We start from the raw sequence: 23,199 nt of genomic DNA, 5'->3' as shown, positions 1-23,199 counted from the left end.
TGTTAGCCTAGCGGAGTAAATGACAGTACCTCTGTTGGTGTTAGCCTAGCGGCGTAAATGACAGTACCTCTGTTGGTGTTAGCCTAGCGGCGTAAATGACAGTACCTCTGTTGGTGTTAGCCTAGCGGAGTAAATGACAGTACCTCTGTTGGTGTTAGCCTAGCGGCGTAAATGACAGTACTTCTGTTGGTGTTAGCCTAGCGGAGTAAATGACAGTACTTCTGTTGGTGTTAGCCTAGCGGAGTAAATGACAGTACTTCTGTTGGTGTTAGCCTAGCGGAGTAAATGACAGTACTTCTGTTGGTGTTAGCCTAGCGGAGTAAATGACAGTACCTCTGTTGGTGTTAGCCTAGCGGAGTAAATGACAGTACTTCTGTTGGTGTTAGCCTAGCGGAGTAAATGACAGTACTTCTGTTGGTGTTAGCCTAGCGGAGTAAATGACAGTACTTCTGTTGGTGTTAGCCTAGCGGAGTAAATGACAGTACTTCTGTTGGTGTTAGCCTAGCGGAGTAAATGACAGTACCTCTGTTGGTGTTAGCCTAGCAATGTAAATGACAGTACCTCTGTTGGTGTTAGCCTAGCGGAGTAAATGACAGTACCTCTGTTGGTGTTAGCCTAGCGGAGTAAATGACAGTACCTCTGTTGGTGTTAGCCTAGCGGAGTAAATGACAGTACCTCTGTTGGTGTTAGCCTAGCGGAGTAAATGACAGTACCTCTGTTGGTGTTAGCCTAGCGGAGTAAATGACAGTACCTCTGTTGGTGTTAGCCTAGCGGAGTAAATGACAGTACCTCTGTTGGTGTTAGCCTAGCGGAGTAAATGACAGTACCTCTGTTGGTGTTAGCCTAGCGGAGTAAATGACAGTACCTCTGTTGGTGTTAGCCTAGCGGAGTAAATGACAGTACCTCTGTTGGTGTTAGCCTAGCGGAGTAAATGACAGTACCTCTGTTGGTGTTAGCCTAGCGGCGTAAATGACAGTACCTCTGTTGGTGTTAGCCTAGCGGCGTAAATGACAGTACCTCTGTTGGTGTTAGCCTAGCGGAGTAAATGACAGTACCTCTGTTGGTGTTAGCCTAGCGGAGTAAATGACAGTACCTCTGTTGGTGTTAGCCTAGCGGAGTAAATGACAGTACCTCTGTTGGTGTTAGCCTAGCGGAGTAAATGACAGTACCTCTGTTGGTGTTAGCCTAGCGGAGTAAATGACAGTACCTCTGTTGGTGTTAGCCTAGCGGCGTAAATGACAGTACCTCTGTTGGTGTTAGCCTAGCGGAGTAAATGACAGTACCTCTGTTGGTGTTAGCCTAGCGGCGTAAATGACAGTACTTCTGTTGGTGTTAGCCTAGCGGAGTAAATGACAGTACTTCTGTTGGTGTTAGCCTAGCGGAGTAAATGACAGTACTTCTGTTGGTGTTAGCCTAGCGGAGTAAATGACAGTACTTCTGTTGGTGTTAGCCTAGCGGAGTAAATGACAGTACCTCTGTTGGTGTTAGCCTAGCGGAGTAAATGACAGTACTTCTGTTGGTGTTAGCCTAGCAGAGTAAATGACAGTACTTCTGTTGGTGTTAGCCTAGCGGAGTAAATGACAGTACTTCTGTTGGTGTTAGCCTAGCGGAGTAAATGACAGTACTTCTGTTGGTGTTAGCCTAGCGGAGTAAATGACAGTACCTCTGTTGGTGTTAGCCTAGCGATGTAAATGACAGTACCTCTGTTGGTGTTAGCCTAGCGGAGTAAATGACAGTACCTCTGTTGGTGTTAGCCTAGCGGAGTAAATGACAGTACCTCTGTTGGTGTTAGCCTAGCGGAGTAAATGACAGTACCTCTGTTGGTGTTAGCCTAGCGGAGTAAATGACAGTACCTCTGTTGGTGTTAGCCTAGCGGAGTAAATGACAGTACCTCTGTTGGTGTTAGCCTAGCGGCGTAAATGACAGTACCTCTGTTGGTGTTAGCCTAGCGGAGTAAATGACAGTACCTCTGTTGGTGTTAGCCTAGCGGCGTAAATGACAGTACTTCTGTTGGTGTTAGCCTAGCGGAGTAAATGACAGTACCTCTGTTGGTGTTAGCCTAGCGGAGTAAATGACAGTACCTCTGTTGGTGTTAGCCTAGCGGCGTAAATGACAGTACCTCTGTTGGTGTTAGCCTAGCGGCGTAAATGACAGTACTTCTGTTGGTGTTAGCCTAGCGGCGTAAATGACAGTACTTCTGTTGGTGTTAGCCTAGCGGCGTAAATGACAGTACTTCTGTTGGTGTTAGCCTAGCGGCGTAAATGACAGTACTTCTGTTGGTGTTAGCCTAGCGGCGTAAATGACAGTACTTCTGTTGGTGTTAGCCTAGCGGCGTAAATGACAGTACTTCTGTTGGTGTTAGCCTAGCGGCGTAAATGACAGTACTTCTGTTGGTGTTAGCCTAGCGGCGTAAATGACAGTACTTCTGTTGGTGTTAGCCTAGCGGCGTAAATGACAGTACTTCTGTTGGTGTTAGCCTAGCGGAGTAAATGACAGTACTTCTGTTGGTGTTAGCCTAGCGGAGTAAATGACAGTACTTCTGTTGGTGTTAGCCTAGCGGAGTAAATGACAGTACTTCTGTTGGTGTTAGCCTAGCGGCGTAAATGACAGTACTTCTGTTGGTGTTAGCCTAGCGGCGTAAATGACAGTACTTCTGTTGGTGTTAGCCTAGCGGCGTAAATGACAGTACTTCTGTTGGTGTTAGCCTAGCGGCGTAAATGACAGTACTTCTGTTGGTGTTAGCCTAGCGGCGTAAATGACAGTACTTCTGTTGGTGTTAGCCTAGCGGCGTAAATGACAGTACTTCTGTTGGTGTTAGCCTAGCGGCGTAAATGACAGTACTTCTGTTGGTGTTAGCCTAGCGGAGTAAATGACAGTACCTCTGTTGGTGTTAGCCTAGCGGAGTAAATGACAGTACCTCTGTTGGTGTTAGCCTAGCGGAGTAAATGACAGTACCTCTGTTGGTGTTAGCCTAGCGGAGTAAATGACAGTACCTCTGTTGGTGTTAGCCTAGCGGAGTAAATGACAGTACTTCTGTTGGTGTTAGCCTAGCGGAGTAAATGACAGTACTTCTGTTGGTGTTAGCCTAGCGGAGTAAATGACAGTACTTCTGTTGGTGTTAGCCTAGCGGAGTAAATGACAGTACCTCTGTTGGTGTTAGCCTAGCGATGTAAATGACAGTACCTCTGTTGGTGTTAGCCTAGCGGAGTAAATGACAGTACCTCTGTTGGTGTTAGCCTAGCGGAGTAAATGACAGTACCTCTGTTGGTGTTAGCCTAGCGGAGTAAATGACAGTACCTCTGTTGGTGTTAGCCTAGCGGAGTAAATGACAGTACCTCTGTTGGTGTTAGCCTAGCGGAGTAAATGACAGTACCTCTGTTGGTGTTAGCCTAGCGGAGTAAATGACAGTACCTCTGTTGGTGTTAGCCTAGCGGAGTAAATGACAGTACCTCTGTTGGTGTTAGCCTAGCGGCGTAAATGACAGTACCTCTGTTGGTGTTAGCCTAGCGGAGTAAATGACAGTACTTCTGTTGGTGTTAGCCTAGCGGAGTAAATGACAGTACTTCTGTTGGTGTTAGCCTAGCGGAGTAAATGACAGTACTTCTGTTGGTGTTAGCCTAGCGGAGTAAATGACAGTACCTCTGTTGGTGTTAGCCTAGCGGAGTAAATGACAGTACTTCTGTTGGTGTTAGCCTAGCGGAGTAAATGACAGTACTTCTGTTGGTGTTAGCCTAGCGGAGTAAATGACAGTACTTCTGTTGGTGTTAGCCTAGCGGAGTAAATGACAGTACCTCTGTTGGTGTTAGCCTAGCGATGTAAATGACAGTACCTCTGTTGGTGTTAGCCTAGCGGAGTAAATGACAGTACCTCTGTTGGTGTTAGCCTAGCGGCGTAAATGACAGTACCTCTGTTGGTGTTAGCCTAGCGGCGTAAATGACAGTACTTCTGTTGGTGTTAGCCTAGCGGCGTAAATGACAGTACTTCTGTTGGTGTTAGCCTAGCGGCGTAAATGACAGTACTTCTGTTGGTGTTAGCCTAGCGGCGTAAATGACAGTACTTCTGTTGGTGTTAGCCTAGCGGCGTAAATGACAGTACTTCTGTTGGTGTTAGCCTAGCGGCGTAAATGACAGTACTTCTGTTGGTGTTAGCCTAGCGGCGTAAATGACAGTACTTCTGTTGGTGTTAGCCTAGCGGCGTAAATGACAGTACTTCTGTTGGTGTTAGCCTAGCGGCGTAAATGACAGTACTTCTGTTGGTGTTAGCCTAGCGGAGTAAATGACAGTACTTCTGTTGGTGTTAGCCTAGCGGAGTAAATGACAGTACTTCTGTTGGTGTTAGCCTAGCGGAGTAAATGACAGTACTTCTGTTGGTGTTAGCCTAGCGGCGTAAATGACAGTACTTCTGTTGGTGTTAGCCTAGCGGCGTAAATGACAGTACTTCTGTTGGTGTTAGCCTAGCGGCGTAAATGACAGTACTTCTGTTGGTGTTAGCCTAGCGGCGTAAATGACAGTACTTCTGTTGGTGTTAGCCTAGCGGCGTAAATGACAGTACTTCTGTTGGTGTTAGCCTAGCGGAGTAAATGACAGTACCTCTGTTGGTGTTAGCCTAGCGGAGTAAATGACAGTACCTCTGTTGGTGTTAGCCTAGCGGAGTAAATGACAGTACCTCTGTTGGTGTTAGCCTAGCGGAGTAAATGACAGTACCTCTGTTGGTGTTAGCCTAGCGGAGTAAATGACAGTACTTCTGTTGGTGTTAGCCTAGCGGAGTAAATGACAGTACTTCTGTTGGTGTTAGCCTAGCGGAGTAAATGACAGTACTTCTGTTGGTGTTAGCCTAGCGGAGTAAATGACAGTACCTCTGTTGGTGTTAGCCTAGCGATGTAAATGACAGTACCTCTGTTGGTGTTAGCCTAGCGGAGTAAATGACAGTACCTCTGTTGGTGTTAGCCTAGCGGAGTAAATGACAGTACCTCTGTTGGTGTTAGCCTAGCGGAGTAAATGACAGTACCTCTGTTGGTGTTAGCCTAGCGGAGTAAATGACAGTACCTCTGTTGGTGTTAGCCTAGCGGAGTAAATGACAGTACCTCTGTTGGTGTTAGCCTAGCGGAGTAAATGACAGTACCTCTGTTGGTGTTAGCCTAGCGGAGTAAATGACAGTACCTCTGTTGGTGTTAGCCTAGCGGCGTAAATGACAGTACCTCTGTTGGTGTTAGCCTAGCGGAGTAAATGACAGTACTTCTGTTGGTGTTAGCCTAGCGGAGTAAATGACAGTACTTCTGTTGGTGTTAGCCTAGCGGAGTAAATGACAGTACTTCTGTTGGTGTTAGCCTAGCGGAGTAAATGACAGTACCTCTGTTGGTGTTAGCCTAGCGGAGTAAATGACAGTACTTCTGTTGGTGTTAGCCTAGCGGAGTAAATGACAGTACTTCTGTTGGTGTTAGCCTAGCGGAGTAAATGACAGTACTTCTGTTGGTGTTAGCCTAGCGGAGTAAATGACAGTACCTCTGTTGGTGTTAGCCTAGCGATGTAAATGACAGTACCTCTGTTGGTGTTAGCCTAGCGGAGTAAATGACAGTACCTCTGTTGGTGTTAGCCTAGCGGAGTAAATGACAGTACCTCTGTTGGTGTTAGCCTAGCGGAGTAAATGACAGTACCTCTGTTGGTGTTAGCCTAGCGGAGTAAATGACAGTACCTCTGTTGGTGTTAGCCTAGCGGAGTAAATGACAGTACCTCTGTTGGTGTTAGCCTAGCGGCGTAAATGACAGTACCTCTGTTGGTGTTAGCCTAGCGGCGTAAATGACAGTACTTCTGTTGGTGTTAGCCTAGCGGCGTAAATGACAGTACTTCTGTTGGTGTTAGCCTAGCGGCGTAAATGACAGTACTTCTGTTGGTGTTAGCCTAGCGGCGTAAATGACAGTACTTCTGTTGGTGTTAGCCTAGCGGCGTAAATGACAGTACTTCTGTTGGTGTTAGCCTAGCGGAGTAAATGACAGTACTTCTGTTGGTGTTAGCCTAGCGGAGTAAATGACAGTACTTCTGTTGGTGTTAGCCTAGCGGCGTAAATGACAGTACTTCTGTTGGTGTTAGCCTAGCGGCGTAAATGACAGTACTTCTGTTGGTGTTAGCCTAGCGGCGTAAATGACAGTACTTCTGTTGGTGTTAGCCTAGCGGCGTAAATGACAGTACTTCTGTTGGTGTTAGCCTAGCGGAGTAAATGACAGTACTTCTGTTGGTGTTAGCCTAGCGGAGTAAATGACAGTACTTCTGTTGGTGTTAGCCTAGCGGAGTAAATGACAGTACTTCTGTTGGTGTTAGCCTAGCGGCGTAAATGACAGTACTTCTGTTGGTGTTAGCCTAGCGGCGTAAATGACAGTACTTCTGTTGGTGTTAGCCTAGCGGCGTAAATGACAGTACTTCTGTTGGTGTTAGCCTAGCGGCGTAAATGACAGTACTTCTGTTGGTGTTAGCCTAGCGGCGTAAATGACAGTACTTCTGTTGGTGTTAGCCTAGCGGAGTAAATGACAGTACCTCTGTTGGTGTTAGCCTAGCGGAGTAAATGACAGTACCTCTGTTGGTGTTAGCCTAGCGGAGTAAATGACAGTACCTCTGTTGGTGTTAGCCTAGCGGAGTAAATGACAGTACCTCTGTTGGTGTTAGCCTAGCGGAGTAAATGACAGTACTTCTGTTGGTGTTAGCCTAGCGGAGTAAATGACAGTACTTCTGTTGGTGTTAGCCTAGCGGAGTAAATGACAGTACTTCTGTTGGTGTTAGCCTAGCGGAGTAAATGACAGTACCTCTGTTGGTGTTAGCCTAGCGGAGTAAATGACAGTACCTCTGTTGGTGTTAGCCTAGCGGAGTAAATGACAGTACCTCTGTTGGTGTTAGCCTAGCGGAGTAAATGACAGTACCTCTGTTGGTGTTAGCCTAGCGGAGTAAATGACAGTACCTCTGTTGGTGTTAGCCTAGCGGAGTAAATGACAGTACCTCTGTTGGTGTTAGCCTAGCGGAGTAAATGACAGTACTTCTGTTGGTGTTAGCCTAGCGGAGTAAATGACAGTACTTCTGTTGGTGTTAGCCTAGCGGAGTAAATGACAGTACTTCTGTTGGTGTTAGCCTAGCGGAGTAAATGACAGTACTTCTGTTGGTGTTAGCCTAGCGGAGTAAATGACAGTACCTCTGTTGGTGTTAGCCTAGCGGAGTAAATGACAGTACCTCTGTTGGTGTTAGCCTAGCGGAGTAAATGACAGTACCTCTGTTGGTGTTAGCCTAGCGGAGTAAATGACAGTACCTCTGTTGGTGTTAGCCTAGCGGAGTAAATGACAGTACCTCTGTTGGTGTTAGCCTAGCGGAGTAAATGACAGTACCTCTGTTGGTGTTAGCCTAGCGGAGTAAATGACAGTACCTCTGTTGGTGTTAGCCTAGCGGCGTAAATGACAGTACCTCTGTTGGTGTTAGCCTAGCGGCGTAAATGACAGTACTTCTGTTGGTGTTAGCCTAGCGGCGTAAATGACAGTACTTCTGTTGGTGTTAGCCTAGCGGCGTAAATGACAGTACTTCTGTTGGTGTTAGCCTAGCGGCGTAAATGACAGTACTTCTGTTGGTGTTAGCCTAGCGGCGTAAATGACAGTACTTCTGTTGGTGTTAGCCTAGCGGAGTAAATGACAGTACTTCTGTTGGTGTTAGCCTAGCGGAGTAAATGACAGTACTTCTGTTGGTGTTAGCCTAGCGGCGTAAATGACAGTACTTCTGTTGGTGTTAGCCTAGCGGCGTAAATGACAGTACTTCTGTTGGTGTTAGCCTAGCGGCGTAAATGACAGTACTTCTGTTGGTGTTAGCCTAGCGGCGTAAATGACAGTACTTCTGTTGGTGTTAGCCTAGCGGCGTAAATGACAGTACTTCTGTTGGTGTTAGCCTAGCGGCGTAAATGACAGTACTTCTGTTGGTGTTAGCCTAGCGGCGTAAATGACAGTACTTCTGTTGGTGTTAGCCTAGCGGCGTAAATGACAGTACTTCTGTTGGTGTTAGCCTAGCGGAGTAAATGACAGTACCTCTGTTGGTGTTAGCCTAGCGGAGTAAATGACAGTACCTCTGTTGGTGTTAGCCTAGCGGAGTAAATGACAGTACCTCTGTTGGTGTTAGCCTAGCGGAGTAAATGACAGTACTTCTGTTGGTGTTAGCCTAGCGGAGTAAATGACAGTACTTCTGTTGGTGTTAGCCTAGCGGAGTAAATGACAGTACTTCTGTTGGTGTTAGCCTAGCGGAGTAAATGACAGTACCTCTGTTGGTGTTAGCCTAGCGGAGTAAATGACAGTACCTCTGTTGGTGTTAGCCTAGCGGAGTAAATGACAGTACCTCTGTTGGTGTTAGCCTAGCGGAGTAAATGACAGTACCTCTGTTGGTGTTAGCCTAGCGGAGTAAATGACAGTACCTCTGTTGGTGTTAGCCTAGCGGAGTAAATGACAGTACCTCTGTTGGTGTTAGCCTAGCGGCGTAAATGACAGTACCTCTGTTGGTGTTAGCCTAGCGGAGTAAATGACAGTACCTCTGTTGGTGTTAGCCTAGCGGCGTAAATGACAGTACCTCTGTTGGTGTTAGCCTAGCGGAGTAAATGACAGTACTTCTGTTGGTGTTAGCCTAGCGGAGTAAATGACAGTACTTCTGTTGGTGTTAGCCTAGCGGAGTAAATGACAGTACTTCTGTTGGTGTTAGCCTAGCGGAGTAAATGACAGTACTTCTGTTGGTGTTAGCCTAGCGGAGTAAATGACAGTACCTCTGTTGGTGTTAGCCTAGCGGAGTAAATGACAGTACTTCTGTTGGTGTTAGCCTAGCGGAGTAAATGACAGTACTTCTGTTGGTGTTAGCCTAGCGGAGTAAATGACAGTACTTCTGTTGGTGTTAGCCTAGCGGAGTAAATGACAGTACTTCTGTTGGTGTTAGCCTAGCGGAGTAAATGACAGTACCTCTGTTGGTGTTAGCCTAGCGATGTAAATGACAGTACCTCTGTTGGTGTTAGCCTAGCGGAGTAAATGACAGTACCTCTGTTGGTGTTAGCCTAGCGGAGTAAATGACAGTACCTCTGTTGGTGTTAGCCTAGCGGAGTAAATGACAGTACCTCTGTTGGTGTTAGCCTAGCGGAGTAAATGACAGTACCTCTGTTGGTGTTAGCCTAGCGGAGTAAATGACAGTACTTCTGTTGGTGTTAGCCTAGCGGAGTAAATGACAGTACCTCTGTTGGTGTTAGCCTAGCGGAGTAAATGACAGTACTTCTGTTGGTGTTAGCCTAGCGGAGTAAATGACAGTACCTCTGTTGGTGTTAGCCTAGCGGAGTAAATGACAGTACCTCTGTTGGTGTTAGCCTAGCGGAGTAAATGACAGTACCTCTGTTGGTGTTAGCCTAGCGGAGTAAATGACAGTACCTCTGTTGGTGTTAGCCTAGCGGAGTAAATGACAGTACCTCTGTTGGTGTTAGCCTAGCGGAGTAAATGACAGTACCTCTGTTGGTGTTAGCCTAGCGGAGTAAATGACAGTACCTCTGTTGGTGTTAGCCTAGCGGAGTAAATGACAGTACCTCTGTTGGTGTTAGCCTAGCGGAGTAAATGACAGTACCTCTGTTGGTGTTAGCCTAGCGGAGTAAATGACAGTACCTCTGTTGGTGTTAGCCTAGCGGAGTAAATGACAGTACCTCTGTTGGTGTTAGCCTAGCGGAGTAAATGACAGTACCTTTGTTGGTGTTAGCCTAGCGGCGTAAATGACAGTACCTCTGTTGGTGTTAGCCTAGCGGAGTAAATGACAGTACCTCTGTTGGTGTTAGCCTAGCGGAGTAAATGACAGTACCTCTGTTGGTGTTAGCCTAGCGGAGTAAATGACAGTACCTCTGTTGGTGGAGTAAATGACAGTACTTCTGTTGGTGTTAGCCTAGCGGAGTAAATGACAGTACCTCTGTTGGTGTTAGCCTAGCGGAGTAAATGACAGTACTTCTGTTGGTGTTAGCCTAGTGGAGTAAATGACAGTACTTCTGTTGGTGTTAGCCTAGTTAGAGGTAATCACGGAAAGCCAGAGGTAGAACTGGGCATCAGGGGATCCAACAGTAATATATATATATATATAAATACAGAGACCAATAATACCTGTTCTCCTTGTGTGAACTCATTCACTCCTCTTCAAGGATTTAAAAGTATTGTAACAAGATAACTGTAGCTGTCAGTTAGCCGAGGGAAATCCCTGTTGTGTACCATTCACTATAACTGATGTGTTTCTGTCCCCCAGCATGTGAAGTGTCGTTCGACAACTGTCCAGTCCCTGTGGAGAATGTAATAGGAGAAGTAGGAGGAGGCTTCAAGGTGATGTCACTTCCCTTTTCCCTCTGTTATATGCTAGTGATGTGCAGTTATTTTTCAACGTCTCTTCACTAGCTGGAGAGTCATTCTTTTTTATTTTATTTAACTAGGCAAGTCCGTTAAGAACAAATTCATATTTACAATGACAGCCTACCCCGGCCAAATTGTGTGCCGCCCTATGGGACTCCCAATCACAGCCGGTTGTGATACAGTCTGGAATCGAACCAGGGTCTGTAGTGACTCCTCTTGCACTGAGATACAGTGCGTTAGACCGCTGCGCCACTCAGGAGCCCCTGATTAGTTTTTCTGAGTGATTTGTTAATTTTAGTTGTTCGTTTGACCTACTAGTGCTGCCCGCAATGAGTCCTACAGCAGGATTAATAGATGCTCAGCGGCTCCAGAGACTTGCTCCGACCACCGACTGTCTGTCCTGTGCTCCGACTGTCTGTCCTGTGCGCCGACCACCGACTGTCTGTCTGTCCTGTGCTCCGACCACCGACTGTCTGTCTGTCCTGTGCTCCGACCACCGACTGTCTGTCCTGTGCTCCGACCACCGACTGTCTGTCTGTCCTGTGCTCCGACCACCGACTGTCTGTCTGTCCTGTGCTCCGACCACCGACTGTCTGTCTGTCCTGTGCTCCGACCACCGACTGTCTGTCTGTCCTGTGCTCCGACCACCGACTGTCTGTCTGTCCTGTGCTCCGACTGTCTGTCTGTCCTGTGCTCCGACTGTCTGTCTGTCCTGTGCTCCGACTGTCTGTCTGTCCTGTGCTCCGACCACCGACTGTCTGTCCTGTGCTCCGACTGTCTGTCCTGTGCTCCGACTGTCTGTCCTGTGCTCCGACCACCGACTGTCTGTCCTATGTCCGCAGGGAAATGGATCATGAGGATAGAGAACAAAACTACATGTTTAAATGCCTTGTGTTTCTGCGCTGAAGACCTTTGCACTACGTTTTTGCCCATTTGAAGAACATTCAAAAAGCCTACAAGGCTCCTTGCCGCGTCATTTGCATGGTGTATTGGTGCAACGGTTAACTGTCACCATTTAGTTTTGAATGGATTACCATATCTTTGTACACGTGTTTTCACTCAAACCTTTACTGATTCTCTGTATGTGTCACTATCCAGGTAGCGATGAACATCCTCAACTCTGGCAGGTTCAGTATGGGCAGCGCCGGCTCTGGAATGATCAAGAAGCTCATCGGTATAAAAGCTGTAGATGATGAGAAGCTCCTAATGATGATAATGGTTATAGTAATGATGATTATGGTTATAGTAATGATGATAATGATGGTATGTCTCCCTCTCCAGAGATGACAGCAGAGTACGCTGGCAGCAGGAAACAGTTTGGTAAGAACCTCAGTGAGTTTGGGATGATCCAAGAGAAGTTTGCAGTGATGGCCCAGAATGCATTTGTGATGGAGAGCATGGCGTACCTGACGGCTGGGATGATGGATCGACCGGGGGTCCCTGACTGTTCTCTAGAGGCTGCTATGGTTAAGGTACTTTCACTACCACTATACAGTGGTGTAACTAATACTACTGCTATTAAAACTACTACTGCTGCTACTACTAATACTGCTGCAACTACTAATACTGCTGCTGGGCACTGGTACCAAGTCAATGTGGAGGCTATATACAGGGGGTACCGGTACAGAGTCAATGTGGAGGCTATATACAGGGGGTACCGGTACAGAGTCAATGTGGAGACTATATACAGGGGGTACCGATACAGAGTCAATGTGGAGGCTATATACAGGGGGTACCGGTACCGAGTCAATGTGGAGGCTATATACAGGGGGTACCGGTACAGAGTCAATGTGGAGACTATATACAGGGGGTACCGGTTCAGAGTCAATGTGGAGGCTATATACAGGGGGTACCGGTACCGAGTCAATGTCGAGGCTATATACAGGGGGTACCGGTACAGAGTCAATGTGGAGGCTATATACAGGGGGTACCGGTTCAGAGTCAATGTGGAGGCTATATACAGGGGGTACCGGTACAGAGTCAATGTGGAGGCTATATACAGGGGGTACCGGTACCGAGTCAATGTGGAGACTATATACAGGGGGTACCGGTACCGAGTCAATGTGGAGACTATATACAGGGGGTACCGGTGTGGGGTACAGGTTAGTCGAGGTAATTTGTAAAGTGACTATGCATAGATGATAAACAGCGAGTAGCAGCAGCGTAAAAACAAAGGGGGGGGTCAATTTAAATAGTCCGGGTGGCCATTTGATTAATTGTTTAGCAGTCTTATGGCTTGGGGGTAGAAACTGTTAAATCAAATCAAATGTATTTATAAAGCCCTTCTAACATCAGCTGATATCTCAAAGTGCTGTACAGAAACCCAGCCAAACCCAGCCCACCCAGAAGCACGGTGGCTAGGAAAAACTCCCTAGAAAGGCCAGAACCTAGGAAGAAACCTAGAGAGGAACCAGGCTATGAGGGGTGGCCAGTCCTCTTCTGGCTGTGCCGGGTGGAGATTATAACAGAACATGGCCAAGATGTTCAAACGTTCATAAATGACCAGCAGGGTCAAATAATAATAATCACAGTGATTGTCGAGGTTGGAGCAAGTCAGCACCTCAGGAGTAAATGTCAGTTGGCTTTTCATAGCCGATCATTCAGAGTATCTCTACCGCTCCTGCTGTCTCTAGAGAGATGAAAACAGCAGGTCTGGGACAGGGAGCACGTCCGGTGAACAGGTCAGGGTTCCATAGCCGCAGGCAGAACAGTTGAAACTGGAGCAGCAGCAAGGCCAGGTGGACTGGGGACAGCAAGGAGTCATCAGGCCAGGTAGTCCTGAGGCATGGTCCTAGGGCTCAGGTCCTCCGAGAGAGAGAAAGAAATAGAGAATTAGAGAAAGCATACTTAAATTCACACAGAACACTGGATAAGACAGGAGAAGTACTCCAGATATAACAGACTGACTCTAGCCCCCCGACACAAACTACTGCAGCATAAATACTGGAGGCTGAGACAGGAGGGGTTGGGAGACACTGTGGCCCCGTCCGACGATACCCTCAGACAGGGCCAAACAGGCAGGATAAGGAGCCTTTTGGTCCTAGACTTGGTATAGAGGTCCTGGATGTCAAGAAGCTTGGCCCCAGTGATGTACTGGGCTGTTCACACTACCCTCTGTAGCGCCTTATGGTCAGATGCTGAGCAGTTGCCATACCAGGCGGTGATGCAACCGGTCAGGATGCTCTCGATGGTGCAGCTGTAGAACCTTTTGAGTATCTGGGGACCCATGCCAAATGTTTTCAGTCTCCTGAAGGGGAAAAGGTGTTGTCGTGCCCTCTCCACAACTGTCTTGGTGTGTTTGGACCGTGATAGTTGGTTGGTGATGTGGACATCAAGGAACTTGAAACTCTCGACCCGCTCCACTTCAGCCCCGCCAATGTTAATGGGGGCCTGTTCGGCCCTCCTTTACCTGTAGTCCACAATCAGCTCCTTTGTCTTGCTCACATTGAGGGAGATTTTGTTGGCCTGACACCACACTGCCAGGTCTCTGACCTCCCTCCTATAGGCTCTCTCATCGTTGTCGGTGATCAGGCCTTCCGCTGTTGTTGTCAGCAAACTTAATGATGGTATTGGAGTCGTGATTGGCTATGCAGTCGTGGGTGAACAGGGAGTACAGGAGGGGACTGAGCACGCACCCCCGAGGGGCCCCAGTGTTGAGGATCAGCGTGGCGGATGTGTTGTTGCCTACCCTTATCACCTAACTACCAACGTGAGTGCTACAGGGCGGTAATCACATAGGCAGGTTACCTTTGCTTCATTGGGCACATGGACTATGGTGGTCTGTTTGAAACATGTAGGTATTACAGACTCAGTCAGGGAGAGGTTGAAAATGTCAGTGAAGACACTTGCTAGCATGCTTTGAGTACAAATCAAATTGAATTGGTCACTTGTTTAGCAGGTTATTGCGGGTGTAGCATTATGCTTGTAGTCCTAGCTCCAGCGGTGCAGTAACAATTGTCAACAATACACACATTTAAAAGTAAAATAATGGAATTAAGAAATATATAAATATTAGGACGAGCATTGTCGGAGTGGAGTACAATGTGTATATACATATGAAATTAGCAAAGCCGTATGTAAACATTACTAAAGTGTCTAGTGTTCCATGTCTATGTATATAGGGCAGCAGCGTCTAAGGTGCAGGGTTGAGTGATAGTGAGCCGGCTAGTGATGGCTATTTAACCGTCTGATAGCCTTGAGATTGAAGCAGTTTTTCCAGTCTCTGTCCCAGCTTTGATGCACCTGTACTGACCTCGCCTTCTGGATGATAGCGGGGTGAACAGGCCATGGCTCAGGTGGTTCATTGATGTTCTTTTTTGGCCTTCTTGTGACATCGGGAGCTGTAGGTGTCCTGGAGGGCAGGTAGTTTGCCCCTGGTGATGCGTTGTGCAGACCTCACTACCCTCTGGAGAGCCCTGCGGTTTCAGGCGGTGCAGTTGCCGTACCAGGCGGTGATACAGCCCGACAGGATGCTCTCAATTGTGCATCTGTAAAAGTTTGTGGATCTTAAGGGCCAAGCCACATTTTTTCAGCTTCCTGAGGTTGAAGAGGCGCTGTTGTGCCTTCTTCACCACACTGTCTGTGTGGGTGGACCATTTCAGATCATCAGTGATGTGTACTCCGAGGAATTTAAAACTTTCCACCTTCTCCACTGCTGTCCCGTCAATGTGGATAGGGGCGTGCTCCCTCTGCTGTTTCCTGGAGTCCACGATCATCTCCTTTGTTTTGTTGACGTTAAGGGAGAGGTTATTTTCCTGGCACCACTCTGCCAGGGTCCTCACCTCCTCCCTGTAGGCTGTCTCGTCATTGTTGGTAATCAGGCCTACTATGGTTGTGTCGTCTGCAAACTTGATTGAGTTGGAGGCATGTGTGGCCACGCAGTCATGGGTGAACAGGGAGTTCCGGAGAGGGCTGAGCACGCACCCTTATGGGGCCCCTGTGTTGAGGATCTGTGAAGTGGAGGTGTTGTTTCCTACCTTCACCACCTGAGGGTGGCCCGTCAGGAAGTCCAGGACCCAGTTGCACAGGGCGGGGTTCAGACCCAGGGCCCTGAGCTTGATGATGAGCTTGGAGGGTACGATGGTGTTAAAAAAATGTAGTCGTGATCTGATTTGCCAAAGGTAGGACGGGGGGCCTTGTAGGCATCCCGGAAGAGAGAATAGCAGTGGTCGAGTGTTTTTCCAGCACGAGTACTACAGTCAATGTGTTGATAGAACTTCAGTAGCTTTTTCCTCAAATTTGCTTTAGTCCCCGGCTACAATAAATGTTGTTTCCAGTTTGCATAAAGTCCAGTGTAGTTCCTTGAGAGCAGTCGTGGTATCGGCTTGAGGTGGAATATACACAGCTGTGACTAATTATTTATTCCTTTATGCGCTATCTACTGAGAACCCAGCTGGCTGTATGGACGGGAACAGTATATCCAGAGAGAGCCATGATTGCGTGAAACAGAGTATGTTACAGTCCCTAATGTATCTCTGGAAAGAGATCCTCGCCCTGAGCTCGTCTACTTTATTGTCCAGGGACTGAACATTAGGGAGTAATATACTCTGAATCGGTGGATGGAGTGCCACTCCGAGTCTTGGAGCAGCCTCTGCAATAAGTTACATTGCCCTGGGGGTGCGAACGAAGAATCCAATTCGGGAAAGTCGTATTCCTGGTAGTAATGCGTATCAGGAGGTATTCTACCTCAGGCGAGCAATACCTCGAGATGTCTTTAATATTAGACACACTACTGTTACACTATAGACACACTACTGTTACACTATAGACACACTGCTGTTACACTATAGACACACTGCTGTTACACTATAGACACACTGCTGTTACACTATAGACACACTGCTGTTACACTATAGACACACTGCTGTTACACTATAGACACACTGCTGTTACACTATAGACACGCTGCTGTTACACTATAGACACGCTGCTGTTACACTATAGACACGCTGCTGTTACACTATAGACACGCTGCTGTTACACTATAGACACGCTGCTGTTACACTATAGACACGCTGCTGTTACACTATAGACACGCTGCTGTTACACTATAGACACGCTGCTGTTACACTATAGACACACTGCTGTTACACTATAGACACACTGCTGTTACACTATAGACACACTGCTGTTACACTATAGACACACTGCTGTTACACTATAGACACACTGCTGTTACACTATAGACACACTGCTGTTACACTATAGACACACTGCTGTTACACTATAGACACGCTGCTGTTACACTATAGACACACTGCTGTTACACTATAGACACACTGCTGTTACACTATAGACACACTGCTGTTACACTATAGACACACTGCTGTTACACTATAGACACACTGCTGTTACACTATAGACACACTGCTGTTACACTATAGACACACTGCTGTTACACTATAGACACGCTGCTGTTACACTATAGACACGCTGCTGTTACACTATAGACACACTGCTGTTACACTATAGACACACTGCTGTTACACTATAGACACACTGCTGTTACACTATAGACACACTGCTGTTACACTATAGACACACTGCTGTTACACTATAGACACGCTGCTGTTACACTATAGACACGCTACTGTTACACTATAGACACGCTGCTGTTACACTATAGACACGCTGCTGTTACACTATAGACACGCTGCTGTTACACTATAGACACGCTGCTGTTACACTATAGACACGCTGCTGTTACACTATAGACACGCTGCTGTTACACTATAGACACGCTGCTGTTACACTATAGACACACTGCTGTTACACTATAGACACACTGCTGTTACACTATAGACACACTGCTGTTACACTATAGACACACTGCTGTTACACTATAGACACACTGCTGTTACACTATAGACACGCTGCTGTTACACTATAGACACGCTGCTGTTACGCTATAGACACACTGCTGTTACGCTATAGACACACTGCTGTTACACTATAGACACGCTGCTGTTACACTATAGACACGCTGCTGTTACACTATAGACACACTGCTGTTACACTATAGACACACTGCTGTTACACTATAGACCCACTGCTGTTACACTATAGACCCACTGCTGTTACATGACAGAGTACCTTATTGTCTGTCTTTGCTCACCTCTCTCTCTGCAGGTGTTCAGCTCTGAGGGAGGCTGGATCTGTGTGTCTGAGGCTCTGCAGGTTCTAGGAGGGCTGGGCTACACTAAGAACTATCCCTACGAACGCTACCTCAGAGACTGCCGTATCCTGCTCATCTTCGAGGTATCACACAAACACACAGTGCAGTATTTCTCCTTTAATAACAGAGAGCTATACAGAGTTAACCGTGTAGTAACCATGTAGTGTCCACCAGAGGGCAGATGTCCACCTTGACAGACTAGATACTAGTGATTCGCGGGTTGACTGATAACTCAGTCCCTGTGGTTCTATCCACGGGGCGTACGGGTTTGGGGGTCCTGAACTATTGTGTGGCTGAAGGGCGGGTAGGTGGGTGGCGGGTAGGTGGGTGGGTGGCGAGCGGGTGGAATAAAGAGAAACAATACATTCATTTATATTTCTTGTGCAATTTATATCTATAGGCTACATTGTGGTTCTTCTTTCATTATTTTAGGCTATCTGGTATTAGTGCATAAGCCTAAACTTTAGGGCTTAACTGTACGTGGGCCCAATATGGCTTAACTGTACGTGGGCCCAATATGGCTTAACTGTACGTGGGCCCAATATGGCTTAACTGTACGTGGGCCCAATATGGCTTAACTGTACGTGGGCCCAATATGGCTTAACTGTACGTGGGCCCAATATGGCTTAACTGTACCTGGGCCCAATATGGCTTAACTGTACCTGGGCCCAATATGGCTTAACTGTACCTGGGCCCAATATGGCTTAACTGTACGTGGGCCCAATATGGCTTAACTGTACCTGGGCCCAATATGGCTTAACTGTACCTGGGCCCAATATGGCTTAACTGTACGTGGGCCCAATATGGCTTAACTGTACGTGGGCCCAATATGGCTTAACTGTACGTGGGCCCAATATGGCTTAACTGTACCTGGACCCAATATGGCTTAACTGTACCTGGGACCAATAGCCTACAGAGCCAAATAATGCTTTTGGGAACAGGCAGAAAAAGTAGTTAAAAAAAAAATTAAGTACATTGTTGAAGTTTAATTCAATAAGACAAACGCTGTAAAAGAGGATGACAGCAGTGCTGGCTATGGTATGTGGTGATGTAGTTACCATAGCCAGTACTGCTATCTCCCTGTATGTGTGATTCAAATAGGCCTATGGTATGTGGTGATGTAGTTACCATAGCCAGTACTGCTATCTCCCTGTATGTGTGATTCAAATAGGCCTATGGTATGTGGTGATGTAGTTACCATAGCCAGCACTGCTATCTCCCTGTATGTGTGATTCAAATAGGCCTATGGTATGTGGTGATGTAGTTACCATAGCCAGTACTGCTATCTCCCTGTATGTGTGATTCAAATAGGCCTATGGTATGTGGTGATGTAGTTACCATAGCCAGTACTGCTATCTCCCTGTATGTGTGATTCAAATAGGCCTATGGTATGTGGTGATGTAGTTACCATAGCCAGCACTGCTATCTCCCTGTATGTGTGATTCAAATAGGCCTATGGTATGTGGTGATGTAGTTACCATAGCCAGTACTGCTATCTCCCTGTATGTGTGATTCAAATAGGCCTATGGCATGTCAAGGGAATGGCACGCTCAGATGGGTTAGATGGACACTTGAAATCTGGACACTGACTGTAGGTCTGTAACCTCTCACATGGCCTTAATATTAACTCCTGCCGAATTAAGCATTTATTACAGTAAAATTATACACCAAATGTAGGCAACATTATGACTCGGGAACAGGAGTGGAGAAATATGATTGATTTATTTCTGCATCTTGAGAGAATGCAGTGCTCAGTTAGAAACCATCTGTAGAGGCGCTGGCTTCAACATAATAACTGATAGTATTTCAACCACGTGAGATTTCAGTTCGGCTTCAATGTATATTTGATTAGAAACCCCCTGGGTCGTTTTCACAGCTTTCTTTCTCCTTAACCGGTCAAACTGATCATCGTTTTGGACATTTTGCACAGAAAATCTTTCCCGACTTGTTTATTTATTTATATGTATATTTTTGTTGGTGTTATTGTGTTTTCTCCCCGGTCCCTAAAATGTCTCAGAATACAAATATTCCAAAACATGCATTCTGTTTGCAATAAGGCACTAAAGTAAAACTGTAAAAAATGTGGCAGAAATTAAATTTTAAGTCCTGAATACCAAGCGTTATATATGGGGCAAATCCAACACGTCACTGAGTACCACTCATATTTTCAAGCATGGTGGTGGCTGCATCATGTTATGGGTATGTTTGTCATCGGCAAGGACTAGGGTTTTTGGGGGGGGTAAAAATAAACGGAATACAGCTAAGCACAAGCAAAATCCTAGAGGAAAACCTGGTTGTCTGCTTTCCAACACTGGGAGACAAATTCACCTTTCAGCAGGACGACAACCTAAAACACAAGGCCAAATCTACACTGGAGTTGCTTACCGAGATGACGTTGAATGTTCCTGAGTGGCCTAGTTACAGTTTTGACTTAAATCAGCTGGGAAATGTATGGCATTTGTGAAAAATGGCTGTCTAGCAATGATCAACAACCAATTTGATAGAGCTGCAAGAATTATAAAAATAATAACGTGCAAATAATCCAGGTTAGGGTTGGGCGATATCCAGATTTCCATACTGTTTCTGTATTCCGGGGTATACGGTATTACCAAATGGCGCACAACAATTTAGTCAACAGGAATCTTCTTGCTCTAACCAAGAGGCTTGATCTTGACACCTAGCCACTTAACTAGCAAGTTAGCAAATCAAATGCATAGCTGGAACCCAGAACTGAATATAATTTATTTGACACATCTTAGATTTCTTATAGTTATACTTATTGTAAGCAGTGGTGTAGCACGCAGCCCCTTGCGAAAAATCAGTCTGTATTTTGAAGTACCTCGGTATACAGTATAAATTAGGCCCAAGCCTAATCCAGGTGTGCAAAGCTCTTTCCCAGAAACACTCACAGCTGTAATTGCTCCCGAAGGTGACTCGGGGGTGTGAATACTTATGTAAATTAGGTTTCTGTATTTAATTTTCAATAAATGTGTAAACATTTCTCAACATGATTTTCCCTTTTCTTTACGGTGTAATGTACAGTGGGGAGAACAAGTATTTGATACACTGCCGATTTTGAAGGTTTTCCTACTTACAAAGCATGTAGAGGTCTGTAATTTTTATCATAGGTACACTTCAACTGTGAGAGACGGAATCTAAAACAAAAATCCAGAAAATCACATTGTATGATTTTTAAGTAATTAAATTGCATTTTATTGCGTGACATAAGTATTTGATCACCTACCAACCAGTAAGAATTCCGGCTCTCACAGACCTGTTAGTTTTTCTTTTAGAAGCCCTCCTGTTCTCCACTCATTACCTGTATTAACTGCACCTGTTTGAACTTGTTACCTGTATAAAAGACACCTGTACACACACTCAATCAAACAGACTCCAATCTCTCCACAATGGCCAAGACCAGAGAGCTGTGTAAGGACATCAGGGATAAAATTGTAGACCTGCACAAGGCTGGGATGGGCTACAGGACAATAGGCAAGCAGCTTGGTGAGAAGGCAACAACTGTTGGCGCAATTATTAGAAAATGGAAGATGTTCAAGATGACGGTCAATCACCCTCGGTCTGGGGCTCCATGCAAGATCTCACCTCGTGGGGCATCAATGATCATAAGGAAGGTGAGGGATCAGCCCAGAACTACACGGCAGGACCTGGTCAATGACCTGAAGAGAGCTGGGACCACAGTCTCAAAGAAAACCATTAGTAACACACTACGCTGTCATGGATTGAAATCCTGCAGCGCACGCAAGGTCCCCCTGCTCAAGCCAGCGCATGTCCAGGCCCGTCTGAAGTTTGCCAATGACCATCTGGATGATCCAGAGGAGGAATGGGAGAAGGTCATGTGGTCTGATGAGACAAAAATAGAGCTTTTTGGTCTAAACTCCACTCGCCGTGTTTGGAGGAAGAAGAAGGTTGAGTACAACCCCAAGAACACCCTCCCAACCGTGAAGCATGGAGGTGGAAACATAATTCTTTGGGGATGCTTTTCTGCAAAGGGGACAGGACGACTGCACCGTATTGAGGGGAGGATGGATGGGGCCATGTATCGCGAGATCTTGGCCAAAAACCTCCTTCCCTCAGTAAGAGCATTGAAGATGGGTCGTGGCTGGATCTTCCAGCATGACAACGACCCGAAACACACAGCCAGGGCAACTAAGGAGTGGCTCCGTAAGAAGCATCTCAAGGTCCTGGAGTGGCCTAGCCAGTCTCCAGACCTGAACCCAATAGAAAATCTTTGGAGGGAGCTGAACGTCCGTATTGCCCACCGACAGCCCCGAAACCTGAAGGATCTGGAGAAGGTATGTATGGAGGAGTGGGCCAAAATCCCTGCTGCAGTGTGTGTAAACCTGGTCAATAACTACAGGAAACGTATGATCTTTGTAATTGCAAACAAAGGTTTCTGTACCAAATATTAAGTTCTGCTTTTCTGATGTATCAAATACTTATGTCACGCAATAAAATGCAATTTAATTACTTAAAAATCATACAATGTGATTTTCTGGATTTTTGTTTTAGATTCCGTCTCTCACAGTTGAAGTGTACCTATGATAAAAATTACAGACCTCTACATGCTTTGTAAGTAGGAAGACCTTCAAAATCGGCAGTGTATCAAATACTTGTTCTCCCCACTGTATGTAGATGGGTGAACAAATAATATTTAATCAATTTTGAATTGGGTCTGTAACAACACCAACAACATGTGGAGTAAGTCAAGGGGTGTGAATACTTTATGAAGACTCTGTATCAGTCAAGGGGTGTGAATACTTTATGAAGGCTCTGTATCAGTCAAGGGGTGTGAATACTTTCTGAAGGCTCTGTATCAGTCAAGGGGTGTGAATACTTTATGAAGGCTCTGTATCAGTCAAGGGGTGTGAATACTTTATGAAGGCTCTGTATCAGTCAAGGGGTGTGAATACTTTCTGAAGGCTCTGAATCAGTCAAGGGGTGTGAATACTTTCTGAAGGCTCTGTATCAGTCAAGGGGTGTGAATACTTTCTGAAGGCTCTGTATCAGTCAAGGGGTGTGAATACTTTCTGAAGGCTCTGTATCAGTCAAGGTGTGTGAATACTTTCTGAAGACTCTGTATCAGTCAAGGGGTGTGAATACTTTCTGAAGGCTCTGTATCAGTCAAGGGGTGTGAATACTTTCTGAAGGCTCTGTATCAGTCAAGGGGTGTGAATACTTTCTGAAGGCTCTGTATCAGTCAAGGGGTGTGAATACTTTATGAAGGCTCTGAATCTACTGTAGATATGAACATGTTAGATTGTCGTTATGAAGAGGTCTTTACTTGACGTTGTGTTCTGTCTCTTCAGGGCACCAATGAGATCCTGAGGATGTACATAGCTCTGACTGGGATGCAGTACGCTGGAAAAATACTGACAGGCAAAATCAAGTAAGTAACTTTTTGGGCGACCTGACCAAATTCATATAGAAATGTGAGTTATAGATCTGTCATTCTCATTGAAACCAAGTCTAAGAAGTGGTAGATCTGTTCTATTTGTGCTATATCAATGTCTTAGTTTTTGCGTCTTTTGGTTTTGTACACCAGCTGAATATACTATTTTTGGTTTTGGAAAACATATTTCACAGCAGTTTAGATGGTACAATTATACTCTACACTATACTTGCTTGTTTTGTCACGAAC

The 23,199-nt window shown here is 46.1% G+C and overlaps 1 protein-coding gene across 1 annotated transcript; it reads left to right on the top strand.

Moving 5' to 3' along the window:
- The first annotated feature begins 10,202 nt into the window (after positions 1–10,202).
- On the top strand, positions 10,203–22,951 carry LOC139550666 (complex I assembly factor ACAD9, mitochondrial-like). The gene is made up of 5 exons (XM_071361700.1): positions 10,203–10,339; positions 11,465–11,540; positions 11,648–11,838; positions 17,495–17,623; positions 22,868–22,951. Exons 1-5 carry the CDS (start codon positions 10,247–10,249, stop codon positions 22,949–22,951), a joined length of 573 nt encoding a protein of 190 aa, XP_071217801.1. The 5' UTR covers positions 10,203–10,246.
- The last annotated feature ends 248 nt before the right edge of the window (positions 22,952–23,199 follow it).

The sequence above is a fragment of the Salvelinus alpinus genome, chromosome 2, assembly GCF_045679555.1.
Source record: "Salvelinus alpinus chromosome 2, SLU_Salpinus.1, whole genome shotgun sequence".
NCBI lineage: Eukaryota > Metazoa > Chordata > Actinopteri > Salmoniformes > Salmonidae > Salvelinus > Salvelinus alpinus.
This window is presented reverse-complemented; position numbering and strand designations above follow the sequence as displayed.

Excerpts from the sequence above, each read along its gene's own strand:
- LOC139550666 (XM_071361700.1), top strand. The coding sequence starts at position 10,247 with ATGTGTTTCTGTCCCCCAGCATGTGAAGTGTCGTTCGACAACTGTCCA. Across the intron at positions 11,541-11,647 it reads AATGATCAAGAAGCTCATCG|AGATGACAGCAGAGTACGCT; the intron begins GTATAAAAGCTG and ends CTCCCTCTCCAG. Across the intron at positions 11,839-17,494 it reads TAGAGGCTGCTATGGTTAAG|GTGTTCAGCTCTGAGGGAGG; the intron begins GTACTTTCACTA and ends CTCTCTCTGCAG.